This window comes from Manis javanica, chromosome 7, assembly GCF_040802235.1.
Source record: "Manis javanica isolate MJ-LG chromosome 7, MJ_LKY, whole genome shotgun sequence".
Classification (NCBI taxonomy): Eukaryota; Metazoa; Chordata; class Mammalia; order Pholidota; family Manidae; genus Manis; species Manis javanica.
In genome coordinates this window covers 80,954,212-80,972,280 of record NC_133162.1, presented here as the reverse complement: position 1 = coordinate 80,972,280, position 18,069 = coordinate 80,954,212, and the positions used below count along the sequence as shown (strand labels likewise).

At 37.8% G+C, this 18,069-nt stretch overlaps 1 protein-coding gene and 1 long non-coding RNA gene across 8 annotated transcripts in view; both read left to right on the top strand.

Moving 5' to 3' along the window:
- MAPK8 (mitogen-activated protein kinase 8) overlaps positions 1 to 10,546 on the top strand; it is a 158,953-nt gene extending 148,407 nt beyond the window's left edge. For 5 of the 7 annotated variants that reach the window (XM_036999254.2, XM_036999249.2, XM_036999250.2 and 2 more), the window contains 5 exons: positions 154 to 336; positions 609 to 733; positions 1,279 to 1,342; positions 4,586 to 4,663; positions 8,189 to 10,546. In XM_036999254.2, the coding sequence (XP_036855149.1) occupies positions 154 to 336; positions 609 to 733; positions 1,279 to 1,342; positions 4,586 to 4,663; positions 8,189 to 8,334 (596 nt within the window). In that variant the 3' untranslated portion in view covers positions 8,335 to 10,546. Of the gene's footprint in view, positions 1 to 153; positions 337 to 608; positions 734 to 1,278; positions 4,108 to 4,585; positions 4,664 to 8,183 lie in introns of those variants that run through there. The other 2 variants (XM_036999256.2, XM_036999255.2) reach the window with 2 other exon arrangements.
- A 5,047-nt stretch (positions 10,547 to 15,593) lies between these two features.
- Positions 15,594 to 17,464, top strand: LOC140850449 (uncharacterized). Its single transcript, XR_012133302.1, has 2 exons — positions 15,594 to 16,389; positions 16,566 to 17,464. It is a non-coding gene; the product is annotated as an uncharacterized lncRNA (long non-coding RNA).
- Positions 17,465 to 18,069: the final 605 nt, after the last annotated feature.

Here is an 18,069-nt window from a genome sequence, read left to right as displayed (position 1 = left end):
CCTTTTGCACGGTGGCTGTAAGATAAAGATTTATAACTGCCATATTCTTTCTTAGGATTTTTTAAGTTACTATTTTTGTGTTATTTTAATATGGATATGACTAATGTGTCAAACATTAGATACAGAGTATTTTTCTTAGCTACTTGATATTAGATATTGATCAGTGGAATAAAGTTATTGAACAGCTTGGAACACCTTGTCCTGAATTCATGAAGAAACTACAACCAACAGTAAGGACTTACGTTGAAAACAGACCTAAATATGCTGGATATAGCTTTGAGAAACTCTTCCCTGATGTACTTTTCCCGGCTGACTCAGAGCACAACAAACTTAAAGGTATTCTTTATAAATATGTATATTTAATCCCATTTTAGGGTTGTGTATGTGTGTATGTTCATGTTCTTATGGGACATAACCTTGTTATCTCTGGATGATTGAACAAAGTTGAGGTTTTAGTTATTTTTTTCTGTAATTTTATATTTTTTAATCACATGTATGTAAAATTTATTCTTTTTAAAATATAGGTTTTAATAAATTCAAGTTTCTGAAATGTATTGATAATTTAAAAACCTTTATGAGGTAAGTGTACATTAACATTATTTTTGCAGCCAGTCAGGCAAGGGATCTATTATCCAAAATGCTGGTAATTGATGCATCTAAAAGGATCTCCGTAGATGAAGCTCTCCAGCACCCATATATCAATGTCTGGTATGACCCTTCTGAAGCAGAAGCTGTAAGTTCTGTTTTTTAATGTTTGAAGAATATTTTGCACTCTTAGAGTTAGAATTAAAGTTAGGTTTGGAGGAGACATTTTAATTTAAATAAAAATGTGGTGGTCTGATTATGAATGAAAAGTACCTTAAGTTAATGAGCATAGCCAAGCAACCTCTACACAAAATAGTTTATCCCACTTTTTCTTGCCTTCTTGCCTTGGTACCTATCTGATCCACTAGAATGTTGAGCATTTTGGGAAAACATCTTAACTTAGTTATAAAACACATTTTAGCACAAAGCATAGCACAATTCTGTGATATAAATAAAACATGACAGTTACAAAAACTGGAAGAAAAAAAAAAGATGTTTAAACATATTTTTTCTTGTCATGAAGGAGTCTTCCAAAACTAGAAAGCTAGTCTCTCTACATAAAGGTTGGTGATTAATCAGTCTTGGGCTAATGATTGTATTTTTACAAGCTTTCTGTCTGATTAATGTATAATCATAAAGAATTCATCTACTTCCAGTAAGCTGACTCAGTCACGGTCGCCTTGTGTCTTTCAGCCACCACCAAAGATCCCTGACAAGCAGTTAGATGAAAGAGAGCACACGATAGAAGAGTGGAAAGGTGACAATAATCAGATTATTAAAGATGAAATGGAAAGTGCTTCTGGTGTTTGTGTTGATTTTTTCATTGTGTTAGGGGAATTGAAAATATTTTCTCTTTCTCATAACTGATTATTTGGTAATATGATTATTAGTATTTTTACAAAAGTAGAAAATGTCTCCTGTTCTTCCTGATTTAATCCTAATCTTTCATGTTCCCCACTCCAGGCAGACACATTAGTGCTTTCTGGAAGGTTATGTTCCTCTATAGTCTACAATACACAAACATATGTCTGTTGTCTCCCCTTCCCTCCCACTGTTTTAATCACAAATGGTTGTATACTGTGCACATTTATTTTGTTGCTCTAGTAATGTATCTTAGAAGTTATTTTATCTTGTTCCATATATCTGGCTCATTTAGTTTAATAAATGATTTGTGTTCTGCTGTATGGCTGGGTCACAATTTCTGTATTCATCCCCTTGACAAGCATTTGTGTTGTGTTCAGTCTGTTGTCACAGACAATTCTGCAATATTCTTGTGAACATGTGAGAACATGCCTTTAAGGAAAATCCTATAAGATTTGCTGGGCTGAAGAATATTTTTCAATTATAGTTGACCCTTGAGCAACATGGGTTTGAACTGCACAGGTCCACTTATTCACAGACTTTTTTCAATAAATATTGGAAGATTTTTTTGGAGATTTGTGACAATTTGAAAAAAAAGATTTTCCTTTCTCTAGCTTTATTGTAGGAATACAGTATATAATACATATACAGAATATACGTTAATTGACTCTTTATGTTATTAGTAAAGTTTCTAGTCAACAATAGGCTATTAGTAGTTAAGTTTGGGGGAGTCAAAAATTATATGTGGACTTTTCAATTGCAAAGGGAGTAGGTGGTCCTGACCTCTGCAGTTGTTCATGGGTCAAGTGTATTTCCAAAGTACTCTCCAAAGAAATTTTAGCAGTTTACATGTCTATCAGCATCATAAAGAAAATGTCTGTTTTACCCCTACCCTCACCTACAGAATGAATGAGTTATTAATTTTTGCAAGTCTTATATATAGTAGTTTTATTCTGTGAATGTGAACATTGATAATGCTGTGACAATCATGGAGATGTTAAAAGTTTTCTTTCTTTAAAAGATTCCCTGGGACCTTTGGGCCAGGTAATTTTTAGAGCTTGCTTACCTCTATTTGTGTTTTTGTCATTGAGTGTTTTGACCATTTTTGTAGCTATGTGACTCTTTAGGTAAGTCACTTGACCCCTTTTTTTTACTTGATCAGAAAATGGAGACAGACAACATGTTATTAACAGCAAAGTGCTTAAATTCTAGGAAGGCAAAAGGGACTGGAGAGGTGTAAACTTGCACAGGTAATCCATCTATAAATTTATCAGGGAGGCTTGAAGTTGACTCTTTTTTCATAGGAATAACCAGAGTTTAATCTTCTCTGAGTTGACTCTGAGAGACATGTAGTTAGACTCTGTAGAGCCCACAAGATTCATAGAATTGAGTAGAACCTAGTGTATCTGTATATGTAATAAGTAATATACAAGGATATAACTGTGGACCAGCATACATATTACAATATCCACCTGATATTTTTATATATCACTACATTTACAATAGACATTTACAGTATTTCTTACATTCTGAATAGGCCACCAATTGTAAAATACACCATTGTGTACCACTTAGAAAAATAAAATGCTGCTTAGTTACACTGCTCCATTGATTATAAGATGCAACCCAATTTCAGAAATAATAAACTGTGAAAGAAATGCATCTTCAAGTTAGTGAAACATAGCCTTTTTGTTTGTGGAAGGATGTGTCTGGGATTTTTTATTGCTTTTAGACATGTTTACTTTTATTCTGTATATTTTTCTCCTAGCCTCAAGTGCAATGAAGTTAATTACCCACACGTTGCCTTTTTCAAGATCTTCTCAAGAGTTTAGCATCATAACAGAAAAGTCCATTACCACAGCCATTAACTACAGATTACTTCTCCTAGCTAGTACTCTTAATTAGTTTTTAAAAAGGTTCTTCTGCCTTAATCCCTTTTCACAAAGGGGTACTCGTTTTCTATCTCTCCCTTTTTAATCCTACTGTGTACAATGTTTATCATTCCTTTTGTTTCTTTAAAGAAAAGCATCTTCCATTCTTTCCTCTAGCTAGACTTTCTGTTCTTCTAAACCCAAGAAGGCTACCTTAGCAAGCAAACTTAGGTGTGTCTAGCTTATATTTGTCCCAACATATCCACTTATTTTACCTTACTACCAACATAAATGTTGTCATACCCTGTAACCAGAGATTATCATCAGAAGTTTAAGGGATTGCAGACTCCTGAAATTCTGTGCAACATTTCTTGCTTGTACATTTTTCTCAGAAGAGGGTTTATTGCTTTTATGTAATTCTCAAAGGATTCGATGACCCAAAGAAGAAGATGAGTATTGTCAATGTAGTATCCACCAAAAGGAAGGCTCTTCTTAAGTAGATGTTCAGTCTCACAAGGCACACTATACTTGACATCAGGATCATTTAGAGTAATACAGGGCAGGAGGCACATAGACTGGCAGGGCAGCCCCAGTTCTCTCTCTCCAGCTGGAACAGTCCTTACAGCAGTCCGTCCACTGTCTAGAAGCCTAGTAAGAGCACACAGTTCCCATGGAGAAATCTTGGCAATGATAGCATGTCATGCTTCATCTCATGAGGAGTTGAAGTGTAGGTACCTGTTTCTTTTTCTTTAATAAAAATATATTCCATTCTAATTAAAGAAGTTCCATACACTCTTACATTTCAGTCTTTCAACAGATACCTAGGTAAGCACCTAAAGTGTATCAGGTACTATATCAGGGCTCAGGAAATATAAGCTAATGACACAAATGTGATTCAAGCCTTCATTGAGACAGAATTAAACAGTCATTTGTCCATAGTACAGAATGATCTGTGGTATGATACGGTGTAATACAAAGTGCTGGTGGAATAGAAAAAATAAAGCCTTTACCTTGCTCTATCCTTAATCCAACTTTAGGGACAGTAGTTATAGCAAAGATGTCGTTTCTTTCAATATAATTTGTGGTTCAGGATCAAGAAATTGTTAACACCTTTGACTCTTAGGCTGATATTTATGGACACTCTGCTGTTGTAAGGACACTATTCAAAGTACGTAATGCATGTAAAATTCTTCTACTCAGAACATACATGCCATGTGAGATTGGCTCTCATGAATTGAAAAGTTGGTTTTTGTTCACCTCTTTTTCAGAACTGATATACAAAGAAGTTATGGACTTGGAGGAGAGAACCAAGAATGGAGTTATACGGGGGCAACCCTCTCCCTTAGGTTGGTTACAATATAAGCTTGGTTAAGATTACAGTTTACATCTTGTAAATCCCAGTGAAGAAACCTGCACCTTTTTCCATATCTACTACCATTATTCAAAGTTTAATAAGTATAAGGAATACAATTTGGGTGGTTAAATCTGAAAGCACTGGTACACTGATATTTTACACCATACTAAAATATTGATAACTGACTTTATAAAAAATGCACATCTTTTTCTAAGATACTAACATTTCATTGAAGAATAGAAATGTAAGTCTTTTTTTTTACTGGCATTGTCTTAAAGAAGAAATTTCTTGCAATTCAACATACTTACTTTTCTATGAGTTTAACTGTTTAGATAAATAACTAAGGCTTCATTAAAAAAATTGATATGTGTGATACCAAATTACGATCTTTCTCACTTAGGTATTTTTGATTTGTTGAACTAAATCTGTAACATTAAAACTTCCATTAGAAAATGTCCTAAGAGGAAACTGGTTTGCAGAAGTTAAACATTTTCTTTTATCATAAGCTCATCTTTTATTTAATGTTAATACTTGTAAAAGCATAAAGAATTAAGCAGAAAAATTAATGATAGTTAACACGTGCATATTAAGTACATACTATATGACAGACCCTGTGGTTTATGTGCTTTATTTCAATCAACCCCCAGGTCCCAAGGAAGGGGTTATTATGCATTTTACAGATGAGGAAATTAAAGTTCAGAAAAATTAAATGATGTAAGATTACAAATCTATTATGTAGAAAAGCTAATACTTGAAGCCATGTTTATCAGTAACTTAAGAGGACATAGTTTTTCTAGCATCCCATGTGAGCTCTGGCTGATAGCAGAGGCTCTGTCTTTGGAGGTTAGGACAGTTTTGTGGAAGAGATGAAATTTGAACTGACCCTTAAAGACTGACTAGTGTTTCAAGCTGCCGATAGGTCTTGAAATCGAGTAAAACTATGCCATTTTAATCATCCTTCTAAAACTTGTCTACAGTCTCAGAAAACAATTAGATATCACATCTAGTATGTTGTTTATGGGTAAGATTTTTTTTTTGACCACAAGTTTCAGGTGCCCATTTTGTTGTACCATAAACATATATTTGTTTAAATAATTTTTGTGGTTTCCTGTGACATTTTTAGTTTTTTTAATTTTTTTGCTTTTTAAATCCTTGGTCAGAAATGCAACCTTCTAAATTATAATATAGATCTTGTGGAAAATATAAATTGGTTTCAACAGCTTTTACCTACAGTTTAACTGAACAAAAGCTATTTATAAATACTTCAATGGCTGAGTTAATTAGCTTTACATTGACATAAACATGTATTTATATTTTAGCATACTATGATAGTGAATGGCACATTCTAAATGTCAAATGTTTGAGTAAGCCTAATTATCTAATGAGATAGAGCAGTGTTATTTGTTCTTACTAAGTGAAGAATTTGGATGCTGGACAACACTTGAATATGGTTACAAAGTAAGTCAGTGGAAAGGATAGGACTGCAGGTTTCTAGACATTTTCTGGGTTCTCAGTTAAACAGCATGTAGAGAAGACTTTTAGTAAATGAAGCTGTTATAAAAATATTCAGTTCTTGATTATATGCAAAAACAGAAGAAATAGTCTTTGGCAAATCAAAATGTCAGATAATCACAACACCATTTTGATTTGATTTTTAAAAATGAAATGTATTATTTTGCCCACTGAATTGCCTTCCTATCTTTATTTTGGTTTGGCTAATATGAAAATTTTACATGCCTTTAAGTGCGTAGAGACTAACCTGAGAGAGGGAAATGACCCAGATGACTGACATTAAAGATTTTCCATATTACTGCTTTTCATATATTTAAAAATTTACTAGATTGCTTTAAAGTTCAGAGAAAAACAAGTATTTTTCTTTTCTTAGGTATTTGATTTTCAGATTAAAAAGTTAATAGCTAATTATGCATTTGACAGTTTTTTTATGAAGAAAATTTGGACTAAGTGAAATTTGGATAAAAAATAGAGTCATGGAAAAATATATTTGTGGAACCCTTTTATGATTTGAACATTTTAGTGCAGATGTTTGAAGCTAGCCATGATACTCTTTAGTCAGAACAGAAGCCTTCTATAATGTCATGTGGATTGAACTTTAGAAAGTATAGTATCTTCCTCTCAGTCTTTCTGGGAACCTAATGGGCCTTTCTCAGGTCTAGAAGGTCCTCACATTTCTCCTGTTGTCCCATCTCTCAGGCCTGGAGTGCTCAGTCTGCTTTACTTTCCCATCTCATTTCCCACCACCTGCTCTGGCCCTTGTAGTTCTATTCTTTTTTGTCTTCCAGTGCCCTCCCCAGAGCCCAAAAGATTTGCCTCTTCCCATTTCCTTGGCTCTTACCTGGTTGCATTTGAAGGCAAGCTCTTAGAGGACCTTTCATATTAAAGTGTTTTATTGTTTGTCATTAGATAAGAGTGGGTGGATAATTTCAACCAGTGAGATGCTGGGTTCTGAAGCATAGGTTTTCAACCTGCTTTAGTTTTAGCATCATTGAGCACCTGAAACTCACCCCTAGAAATTCTACTTATTACTCATTTGGAAATGATCATCTTTATTCCATGAATGTGTTCTTAAAAACTTTTGTATAACTTGCATTATTTAACATACTCAAATTTGGAATGACCCTTATTTTGTAATCATGTAGTTCGATAATACTTGCTTAGTGCATGAATCACCTTTAACATACTCCCCATCTCCCCACCAGTATCATTCCCTCCACCTTCCTGACCCAACCCTCCTAAAAGGATTTTTCTATAGGTTAAGTATTCCTATTTTTTAAATTGAGGAAATGCTTGTTAGGCTATACTTTTGGTAAAGAAAACAGTCTCTCCCCATTTAATCTATTTAATAAGTCCATGTTTGCATTTTTCAAGTATTCATTAGACTGGAAATAACAAGACATGAGTTTATTTAGGGCCCTTGAGTGACCCTCAGCTAAACTGGAACAGTTGAACTACAGACCCTTCCAATTAAAATCATTTTAGTCTTTGTCTTGGCTTTTGCTTTAAAACAAGATGTACTAGAAGTATTGTTTGGACTTCACAGTGAGAAGACATCATAAATCATTTTGTATTAGGTCAGTAACTTTAAATAAAGTTAAAACTTATGGAGTCATACATCCCTTTGAGAACCTGTTTTCAACAAAATGCAATAGGTAATTTTACATGTATTAATATTATTCACACACGACCTGAAGCCAATTCATTAATCTTAATTATTTTTAAATGTGGCTTGGACTTAAGAGTTCCTGACCCAAACTGAAAAGCAAATTTGGGGAAAGGACCAGATTCCAGGTTTCCAGACATTTTCAGAATCTTCACTTCATAAATTGGAATGGAAGAGTTTGTAAATTAGCATTGTATTGAATATCACTTGTGTTCATTTTTAGTGGGCCTTTTAAAGCCAAGAGAAACATTGACCACTGATGGGAATCAGTACAGCACAAGTAGCTGGGCCTGCGACTCTGTCTGCAACTGATGTGCCACTCTGTTTCTCATAGCGCAGGTGCAGCAGTGACCAGCGGCTCTCAGCGCCCATCATCAGCATCATCTGCCAATGATGTGTCTTCAATGTCAACAGACCCGACTTTGGCCTCAGATACAGACAGCAGTCTCGAAGCATCAGCTGGACCTCTGGGCTGCTGCAGATGACTACTTGGGCCTTGGGGCGGGTGGCGGGAGGGATGGGGAGTTGTTTAGTCATTGATAGAACTACTTTCAAAACAATTCAGTGGTCTTATTTTTGAGTGATTTTTCAAAAATGTAGAATTCATTTTGTAGTTTATTTTTTTTTATTTCAAGTGATGTAATTTAAAACTTAAGTTGTTTTAAAACAGCAACAAAACTGAATTGTATTTTTGCTGTAATTAACTATAATGTAAACCTAATTATTTTATCATGTTTTAAAATTTTTGAATATTTGCTTTATCTTATGCTGCTGATTTATTTTTTTTACTAAAATTTGTAAGATTTTGTTTATCAAAGCATCTATTATGTGGTGACTTGCCTATATCATGAATTATTTAAGATTTTTATAGTTTTTTTTTATTAGAATTTATTTCAGATGTTTTTGTTCATGATACTATCCTTCAGGGTCATGTACTTATCAATGAAATAACCCCAGAGGAATGAGGGAAAATAACCTGTAACCAGTTATATTCAGGAATAACTACTGTAAGTGATGAACGTGTTAAAAAACCTCCGATATTTGCTACTTGGCCATCCTAATTTAGTTACAACAGTTCGTAGGTAACCCCAAATGAATTTTGGCAAAAGGCCACCACCTAAATGGCTGAGTAACTCAGAGCATGTCTTCAAAGATGCTGGGCGTCTACCACCATCCTACTGTATACCCCCATTCCACTCAACCAAAAGTAAAGAGAACATGGTGTTTTCTGAAAATTTGTGGCTCAAAGCTTATGATCACCTAAAGTCAAGAGGATACTTCATGAATAATACATTTCGATGCAAATAAACAAATGGTTCGCTTGTACTAGCTATGAGCCTGTTTTTGTATATACTAAGTTAATGTACTCAGGCTGTAGGTCCCAGCAATCATCTGGAGTCTAGTCTTTCCCTTTACTGCAGCATTGGGCGCTAGGACCTATCCAGTTTCCTATTCTAGTGTCAGTCAGTTGAGCACAGTTCTCAAGGTGTTTCTGGCCATTTGATTTTCCCTGTAGTATCATCATACTTATACTAGCTATCAGGAGGTTCCAAAGCTTACTTAGGTTTCTGACGGTGATGTATTAAATGAGCAATATACCGTTCATCTGAAAATAGTAGCACACAGCCATATATAAGGTGTCATTTTCTAAGGTGTGTTTCTTCACATTGAGCAGAGCAGGCAGAAGTGGTCATTACTCAGTCTGAGTCTTTTTGTTTTTTAGACCTGATTTCCAATAAAACATGCAATGTGGATGTTGAGTAGTGTAAGAATGGTGCTGCTCCTGACAAGTGTATGTGTGTATGTTACCTGTTTACATTTTATATCTGCAGAATTATTTCTCTACAACTGGATTGTTCTTAAGTAAAATATCATTGAAGTCTCATGATCTCTGAAATACATTGTAATACCTTAGGCACCTTTTATTATTTTGGGAACAAGAGGGAGTTCGTGTAATGAACGGGAAAAGCATACTTACAGAAGTGACAAGGTTCTAGGCAGAAAGTCCACTGAAATTAATGACCAACAGGAGCAAGTACTGGTACAGCTCAGCACACAGTGTCTGAAAGTTTGCTTGGCATGTTGTTCATATACTTAGGGCAAAATTCCTTTTGAGTAAGGTATTTTAGGTCATTGTTAATGTGCAATATATAGGATTAAAGTACATTAGCTTTTTATATGCTTTGAAATATCAAGTGTGTTTTTGATGATATAAAGTCTTGATTTTTAGCCTCTTTTGAAGTTGTCGGCCTTTTTATCAATCTCTTTTCTACTCATACAACATGGCGCATTTATTAGGCAAATTAGAATTTGAGACTATAACACCTCTTGAAATGTAGAAATGGTTGGATTTACGATTTCAGCAGAGATTTGAGCATGAAATGTGTCCTTAGCTTATGTTAATTTGACAGTTAATTAGCTTTATTTTCTCTAGGATTATTTCACTATTGCACTTTAACAATTGACATATTTTCAGAAGTTTCCCATATTTTATAAAAGCCATGTCTATTGATAACAGATCTTGGTTAAGTAAGGAAAACAAGGTGTTCCTGCTGTATAATTTGTTTTAAATGCTAGCTCCCTCTTGCCAACCAGCTTGTTCTCAGTTTATTTAGAGAAAACTAACTTATTAGTTAATGTAGACTAAACTACTTAACAAATTCATTCCTGAAAACAATGTCTGTTCATTAAATGTTGTGTGCCCTAGATTTTTTAAATGTAATATCTAAGTACAACTTTCCCTCTTCTCTTAAATCTGTGAAGTTAAACATGTTACTGGCTCTTTTTAGTTTAGAAGCTTTTTGAACCTTTAGAACATCTTAAACATTTGTGGGGTCTATATTAAAGAGAAGTTACAAATAAGATTTCTGTCAAGCAGTACTTATATAAAGCCACCAAGCTTATAACTTTGTTTTTTTAATTTTGCATACTTAACATGCCTGTCATCTTAACTGTCAGAAAATTATTTTGACTAAGATTGTTGACTCAACTTTGTAGGTTAGGAAGGAGACACTAATTCTTCCTGCATACTTCTTCCTGGTTAGTATTTTGTTGCCATCTAATGTGTAGTGACCATTTGTAAAATGTGTTGTTGGGATTGCTTAATTATAATATATATAAACAGCATCTCAACTCTTTCATACTGTTTCCTGAACAATTCTCATTTTGTCGCATACTGTCAGCTGTGGTTTGTTCCTGGTATGCACTCTTCCAAGCTGGTAAAGGCACAGTGCCTCACACCAGATTGCACTAAGAGAAATGTCAGCCTCTTAAATGAGAAGGCTGCCACACACACCCTTTCACAGTACCAAGAAGCTTGATTGTATGCAAGGCCTTTTCGGTATTCTGTTCCATCTAATCCTGCTGTGTTGTCTAAAAAGATGAAGGTGAAGAGGACATCAGTGTCTGATGGTGAAATCAGAAGCGGGCAAGTGAAGCTGTTTTCGGGGTTACAGATAAGACGTGGTTTACACTGTTGGCCCTATGTGCTACACAAGTGAAGACTTAACTACTCAGTGTTGCCTAGGCATATGCCTGTACAACATTTTGAGGTAAAAACATAGTCTGTTTCCAAAAATACTGTTGTAATTTGTCTGTGAGTGTTGTTCATTAGTCACACATTAGCTGTAGAGTCAATGCATGAAGCCCTGTGACCCCAGTAAACTTCTCTTACCTGTAGAAAAACCAGACACCACTGTTCTGTCATTAACAACCCTCTTAAATGTTGCCTCTGTATGCTTTACATTTTAGTATACATTGTGTTTCTACAGATCTCTCTTAGGTTTTTCCTGAATCAGAGGAAAATTTTCCTTAATAGGAAGAAAGATGAAGAGTTAAGGGCATTGAAGCAGAAATGCATAGTTTGGGGTAAATTAGAAAACTTGTAAGGAAAACAAAAGTCCTAATTAATTGCAAACTGCTCTTCGTTAAGTGCTCTTATAAGGAGAGTCTAGTAAGAGTAAAAATTTCTGGCCACTTCTGGCTTAGATTCTTGTTACTGTAACTTTGAATATTACCTGTGGATTAGTTTTGAACAATGTTCTATTCTCACAATAACATACAAATTAAACTAGGCTTTTATTGAACTACCTCACACTAATTTTCTATGCTTTCCCAAGTAAGCTGTTGCCCTTACTGTTAGCTCTTAGAACTGAGTGTGAACTATGTGTGTTAAAAACTTTATAGCCAATGTTGACACAATACCAGTATGTAAAATACTGCTTCAGTAAGAGAGAGACACGTGTAAAATCTGTCACTGTATCTCAGATAATTGTGTTAGATGTGCTCGTCGGACATGATTACTGTCAGTTTTTGTAAGTAGAAACCTGCTTGTGATATCAGTCCATTCTTTACATTTTACAAAAAGAATAAATCTTAGTAAATTTTACAAAGAAATAAATTACTTTTGTAGGCCCAATATTTGGTATATTTTTGAGAAGCTGTTAATCTTTTACCTGAATGATGAAGTTAAACTGAACTAGCTGTCTGCCTGGACTGTGACATCTATTTTCTCATTACAGTTTATCCTGTTCAGCAGGTTCTAAAACCTGAAACCTAAGTATGATAATTGACAGTTTTATCCCTGTACGATGCCACTCCTTCTTCATTCCTCTTCCTTCCCTGTGTTCCGTTCTCTCTCCTCTCCTTTAGGCAAAATGAAACGGGGCACTTTGTAGGGAATGCTGAGGTACTTGTTGTGGTTGACTCACCTGCACCCTGGTCATGAAACATGCACCCCTGGAGTGTAAACCATGTCATCTAGTATGTTAACTGGTTATAATATTTTAAATAAAAAAGAAAACAGTGGTATGAAAATTATGAAAATAAGAGTTTTTTTCATTGAAAACAACACACACTTGTGGTAAAGAGTTGTTCTGGGTAGTTTTAAGATTTACTGTGGGTTGGAACAAAAAGGGTAATCCTAGGACTGGGTTCTTAGGCTTGGATTTTATACAGGTTGTGAAGAGCCTTACCTGTTGCTGGTTTTCTAGTTTATCTAGCCTTGAGTTTTCTTTTTGAAATCACTGGAGCAACTTTAAAAGAAATTGTCTTCAATGCCCTTAACCTAGTTCTTGGTGACCTGTATGAGAGCGCAGGCATCATGGCTGCTTTGCAAAAATAATATCTAAAATGGATCTGTATCAAAACAAATGAGATTAGCTTTGAGTGTGTTTCTGGCTTCTGCCATGCATATATTCTGCCTACACTGGGAAGGCTACTATGTGGGTACCTGGTCATTCACTGCTTAACATCCATCCTCTGTATGATGGCAATCCTCCATCTTGCCAGCTCTTGCTCCAAATAACCCTCGTCCTCCTGCTGTCCCTGCCCCGCCTGCACTCCCACTCCCCTGCTCTGAGAGGACAAGCTGGGGGCAGGTCTTTCCCTGACCACTGCTGCTCCATTAGCAGGTGCGGAGGTTTTGAAACCTGAAACCACAAGAGCACTCTGCTTCATCGCAGTCATTGATGAAGCCTCTGCTGACAGACGGGGTGATAGGAGCAGATGGCGAAGTGTTAATTTGATTTCCACCCAGTCATAATAATACCCCAGTGACACCAAAAAAGTGGAGTGGTTCAGCCTTGTTAATCTAGGCCCTACATTTATTTGGTATAGTTCCTTAGGGGTCCACTGATGTATGGAAATGGAAATGGGTTTGTGCTGATACTTGTAGTTTACATTTTTTTGGTTTTCACAGCTAATACACAACTCTTATGACTTCATTTGAAATTAATGATACTCCAAATATTTTGTAAATGTTAGGCCTCTAACATTTGATTTCTTCAATGAATGAATGCGTATGTGTGTAAAACCCAGTGTTGGAAGCAAGGAGTGAAGAGATGAGTCAGCCTGACTGAGATGCTTAGAGGAACACAGATCATGCTGAAGGGACCGGAGGGATTAATTAAAGGGAAAGAGAGGTTTGGCCAAGGGGGTATTTTCTGAGCCTCGGTAGAAGGAAGGTTTGGGGAGGAAGGGTATTCCCAGGCTAAGGGAAAGCCTAGGAGGTTCAAAAGTGCATGCACGGGCAAGGAATGAGGAGTGGCCTGGCACGGGTTATGGGTACATGAAGAGAATACAATAAATGAGAGACAAGACTGAAAAGTTGAATGGAATTGAAATTTTGGAGAAATTGTCCTCATTTTAAAGGCAGTAGGAACTCGTAGTTTGTGAGAAAGAGTAGTAGTATGGCCAGACTTTTGTTTTAGGAGGGTCACTGACAGTGGGTACAAGTCTGGTTGGACTGGAGGTTGGTGACTGGGAAGCCAAAAATACTCAGTTGAGAGAGGTGAGATCCTTTTTGTGCAGTGAGGATGGAAAAGGGGACTCTGGCTGCCATTACATGGGCAAAGTTACCAAGATCCACATTTGGGGCTTAGGGAAGGTTTTGAGCCCTAGTAACTAGGCAGCACACTGGGGGTTGTGCAGGGAAAAGACATCTCACACATTTTCCAGTTTGTACATCCCAGATGTATTCCTATTTGAAGAGTCCATGACAGAACAGATGTCACGTATGCATCAGCTTGCAACTTAATGTTCAGTGTGGGAGGAAAGGAATTGCTCTCTAACTGCCTGTAGACCTCCCTAGTCCTGTGGTCTTGTTCCCAGGGAGGACTGTGACATTCATTGCATGGCCTTTGCACCACTCTCATTAGTGTCACTGTGGACAGAGGAAAAGGTTAGGGATTCCTGTTGGGTGTAACGTGTAAGTTTTTTAAGAATCACCTGGACAGGTGGGGCATAGTTTGGATCCCCAAGGACTGAATGAGTGGGAAAGCAGTAGTAAAAAGTACTTTTGAAAAGTTGGCAGGAAATCTAAAGAATTGTGATAATGTCTTGAGAAAGAAGAGGGGTAGACTCAGAACACATTAAAAGGGAGAAGCTGGAAGCACATGTGCCTTGACAAAGTCCTGGTGAGGGTGGGACCTGCTGAGTCCTGTGGAGCCAGGTGAGCCTAAGCTCAAGATGGACAGTCTGGGTCATCTTGGCCAAGGCTCAGTGAAGTTGAGCCTGGCACTGCTGCTTCTGTCATGTGAGGCCAGGAGATAGTCTCTCACAGGACTGCTGTGATGATTAAATTCCTTGTGTTTTTTAGAGACAATCCATGTAAAGTAAATGTAATTGCTGATTTCAGCCTTGGGAAGCAATAGAAATGGTTTAAGATACAGAAGAATGTTGAAGAGAAAAGGAGGGATTCTGTGCAGTCTCACATCTGAGAACTTCTGTACACTCAACTCCATCATCCCCGAATTCCCAATCTTCACGTGGTTGGTAAGAATGGCTTCTCACTTGAGAGAAATGCCTCACATTCCATATTGATTTTTGTTGACCATTGCACGCTGTGTTGGGTTCTAGCTCAGAATCATTGCCGCTGTCTGGCCTGTTGGGCTGAACCTCTGTGATGTCTATCACGCCTCAGCACACATGCTCTGGTTGTTTACTCCTGCATTTGCCTATTTTAAATCCTCACTGCTTAAGGCCCATCTCAAATAATTCCTCCCCTGGTAAACCTCTGCAGTGACTTTTCCTTTCACATTCTAATCAAGTGCTTGTTCACTCGCTATTCTCTTGTTTAAGTCACTCTCCACTTTGTTCCACAGAAGACGGAAGATAGCGATACGTTTGATGCCTCCTCGGGTAGTTCTGCGAGGGCATCCTGGGCGCTTAGCTTCTGCTAGTGCTTCACTTTGGAATCCCTTGGGCTGGAGAATCTGTCTTACACCTATTTAATGTCTGGTAAGTAGGCATTCAATATATGTTAGGTTGGGGAAGCTAAAGACTAGGAAGCTATCTTTTACACTGTTTCTGTCCTCTGAGACGCAATATTCATGGCCCTCGCAATGTGGTACGAGGAAACTGTGTACAGCCAGCACTAGGGAATGACTGTGGTTATGTGAGCATGGGCTCTGATAGCAGGGTCCCAGAGTAGAATCCGGGCTTCACACTAGTTACTGACAGCAAGTTGCCTAAACTGAGGCTCTGTTTTCTCAGAAGGGAGATTAGAGGGAATAAGTGATTCTGATACAGAATTAAAACTATGAGGAGGATGGTCTTCTTACAAGCTTCCCAAGATGATTCAATATACCCTCTCCATCTGTTATCAGCTGCCTTAAAGAATTAAATACCCAACTCGGCCTAGTGCAGTGACAAATGGGGGGCATGGTTCAGCAAAGAATGAAGTTGGCCCAGCTCCAGGTTGTTCCTAATACAGAAAGGGACAAGGAAGACCCCTGATGGAGGCCCAGAAGGGCTGAGGAAGTGGAGGCAGGCGATGACACAGACTAAGTGGTCGCCATGCCTTCGCCCTTCCTGATACCCTTCAGACTCAATGCCTAGTGTGGGATTAATGGGATTAATATATAAATCAAGTAGAATAGAAATCAAATGTACAAATACATATGACTTGATTATTTTTCCTACAACTCTTCAAGCGTGATCAAAAACAGAATGATTAGAGCCAAAACAGGTCCTGTGACATGACCGCCCTCCCGTGGTTTTGGTATTCTTGAGGAGCGTCACGCCCTAGAGCTAGACTCAAGGTCAGATAATTTTATGATGAACCCTGTACACAGAATTCTTAAAGTGTTTAAGTTCACTTGCTCAATAAATACGAGGAGTGCCTCTTTGGCATTACTCTTGTGCTGCTATGCTTTGAGGCCCCTGGCTGGTCCTTTCAGATCTTCAGCATTTCATCACATTCTCTCCAAATCTGCAGGTCAGAGGCAGCAGGAAGCTGACAAGTGGTGCCCAAACAGGGACCTGAAGCTCAGGGTGGGGAAGCTCCTGAAGATCATCGATCCAGTAAGACTCCCTGGAAAGCATACGTAGGGACAGGATGGAGAGGAGACATCATGGACACTATAATGGTCCTACATGAAACTAAAGCAGATTAACTGGAGAATTGCTTAAAACTACTCGGTGCCCTCCTAAAAACTTTAGGAGTGAAAATTGCTAAAAAAGATTTTGCTCAGCTTAACCAATATATCAAAAAACATTGTTACTGGTTGCCCCCACAAGGAACCCTCAGACAAGCTGATTGGACTAATGTATTAAGAGATTTCAAAAAGGCCCACAAACAGGGAAACATTATCCCTGTTCCTGTTTGGGTGGATCAGTGGCCCCTCAATAAAGAAAAACTGGCAGCCTTACACACATTAGTTCAAGAACAGCTTCAGTTGAATAGATTAGAATTCTCCACAAGTCCGTGGAATTCCCCTGTATTTGTTATAAAAAGAAGTCTGGAAAATGGAGACTCTTAGATGACTTTAGACAAATTAATGCAGTCCTTAAACCTATGCGACCTTTACAACAAGGCCTCCCTTCTCCAGTTATGATTCTGAAAGACTGGGACATGGCTATCATTGATCTTAAAGATTGTTTTTTTACTATTCCTTTAGCTTTGGCAGGGAAAAATTTGCTTTTACTGTACCCTCCTTAAATTTACAAGCTCTTTCAGAAAGATTCCAGTGGAAAGTACTTCCTCAAGGAATGTTAAACAGCCCTACAATTTGTCAAAATTATGTGCACAGGGCTCTCTTGTCCCCTCCTGGTGTGAGCTGGGAGCTCTGTCCTCTCACTTCAGCTCTAAATAAAAGCCTCTCCCTGGCTCTCCTACCTTGTGTTTGCTAAGTTCATTCTTCGACTCCCCAATAAGAAGCCAAATAAGAACCCCAGCATTTTTGGGGGCTCGTCCGGGATAACTTTGGAGGTGAGTATCGGCATCCAGGCCTGCCTTTTCTTTTGCTGTCCTTATAGAAGGAAGCCATCTATGGCACACATGGGGCGCCCATCAGCCACTTAAGTGGGACTAGCCTGGCTGCCGATCTCAAAGTCTCAAGCGACAGGTTCCCCTGCGTCTCCCTCAGTGGATCCCCCAGCTCTCTTGGGAGCCGGGAATATCAGCTGAGTGGAGGCCAGGATTCCCTTTCAGAGGCATCTCCTCAGATGCGAGGGACTGAGGAAAGCCGTGGACAACTGCGAGAGTCTAGGCTGAGGCTACACTTCAGCGGCCTCTCAAAGGTCTGCATGTCTGGAATCAGACCCTGACTACCCACTGGGTATCCATGAGTGTCTCTCTGTCTCTGTCTCTGACTTCCAGCCTGCTTCTTCCGGCCGCCCTGGCCTCTGAGTGAGGCAGGGGGTGTCCCTAACTCTCTTCTAACTTCATCATTTTCACGGAACCCAATGCCCACCATTGCAAGGTAAGAGATTGATCTTAT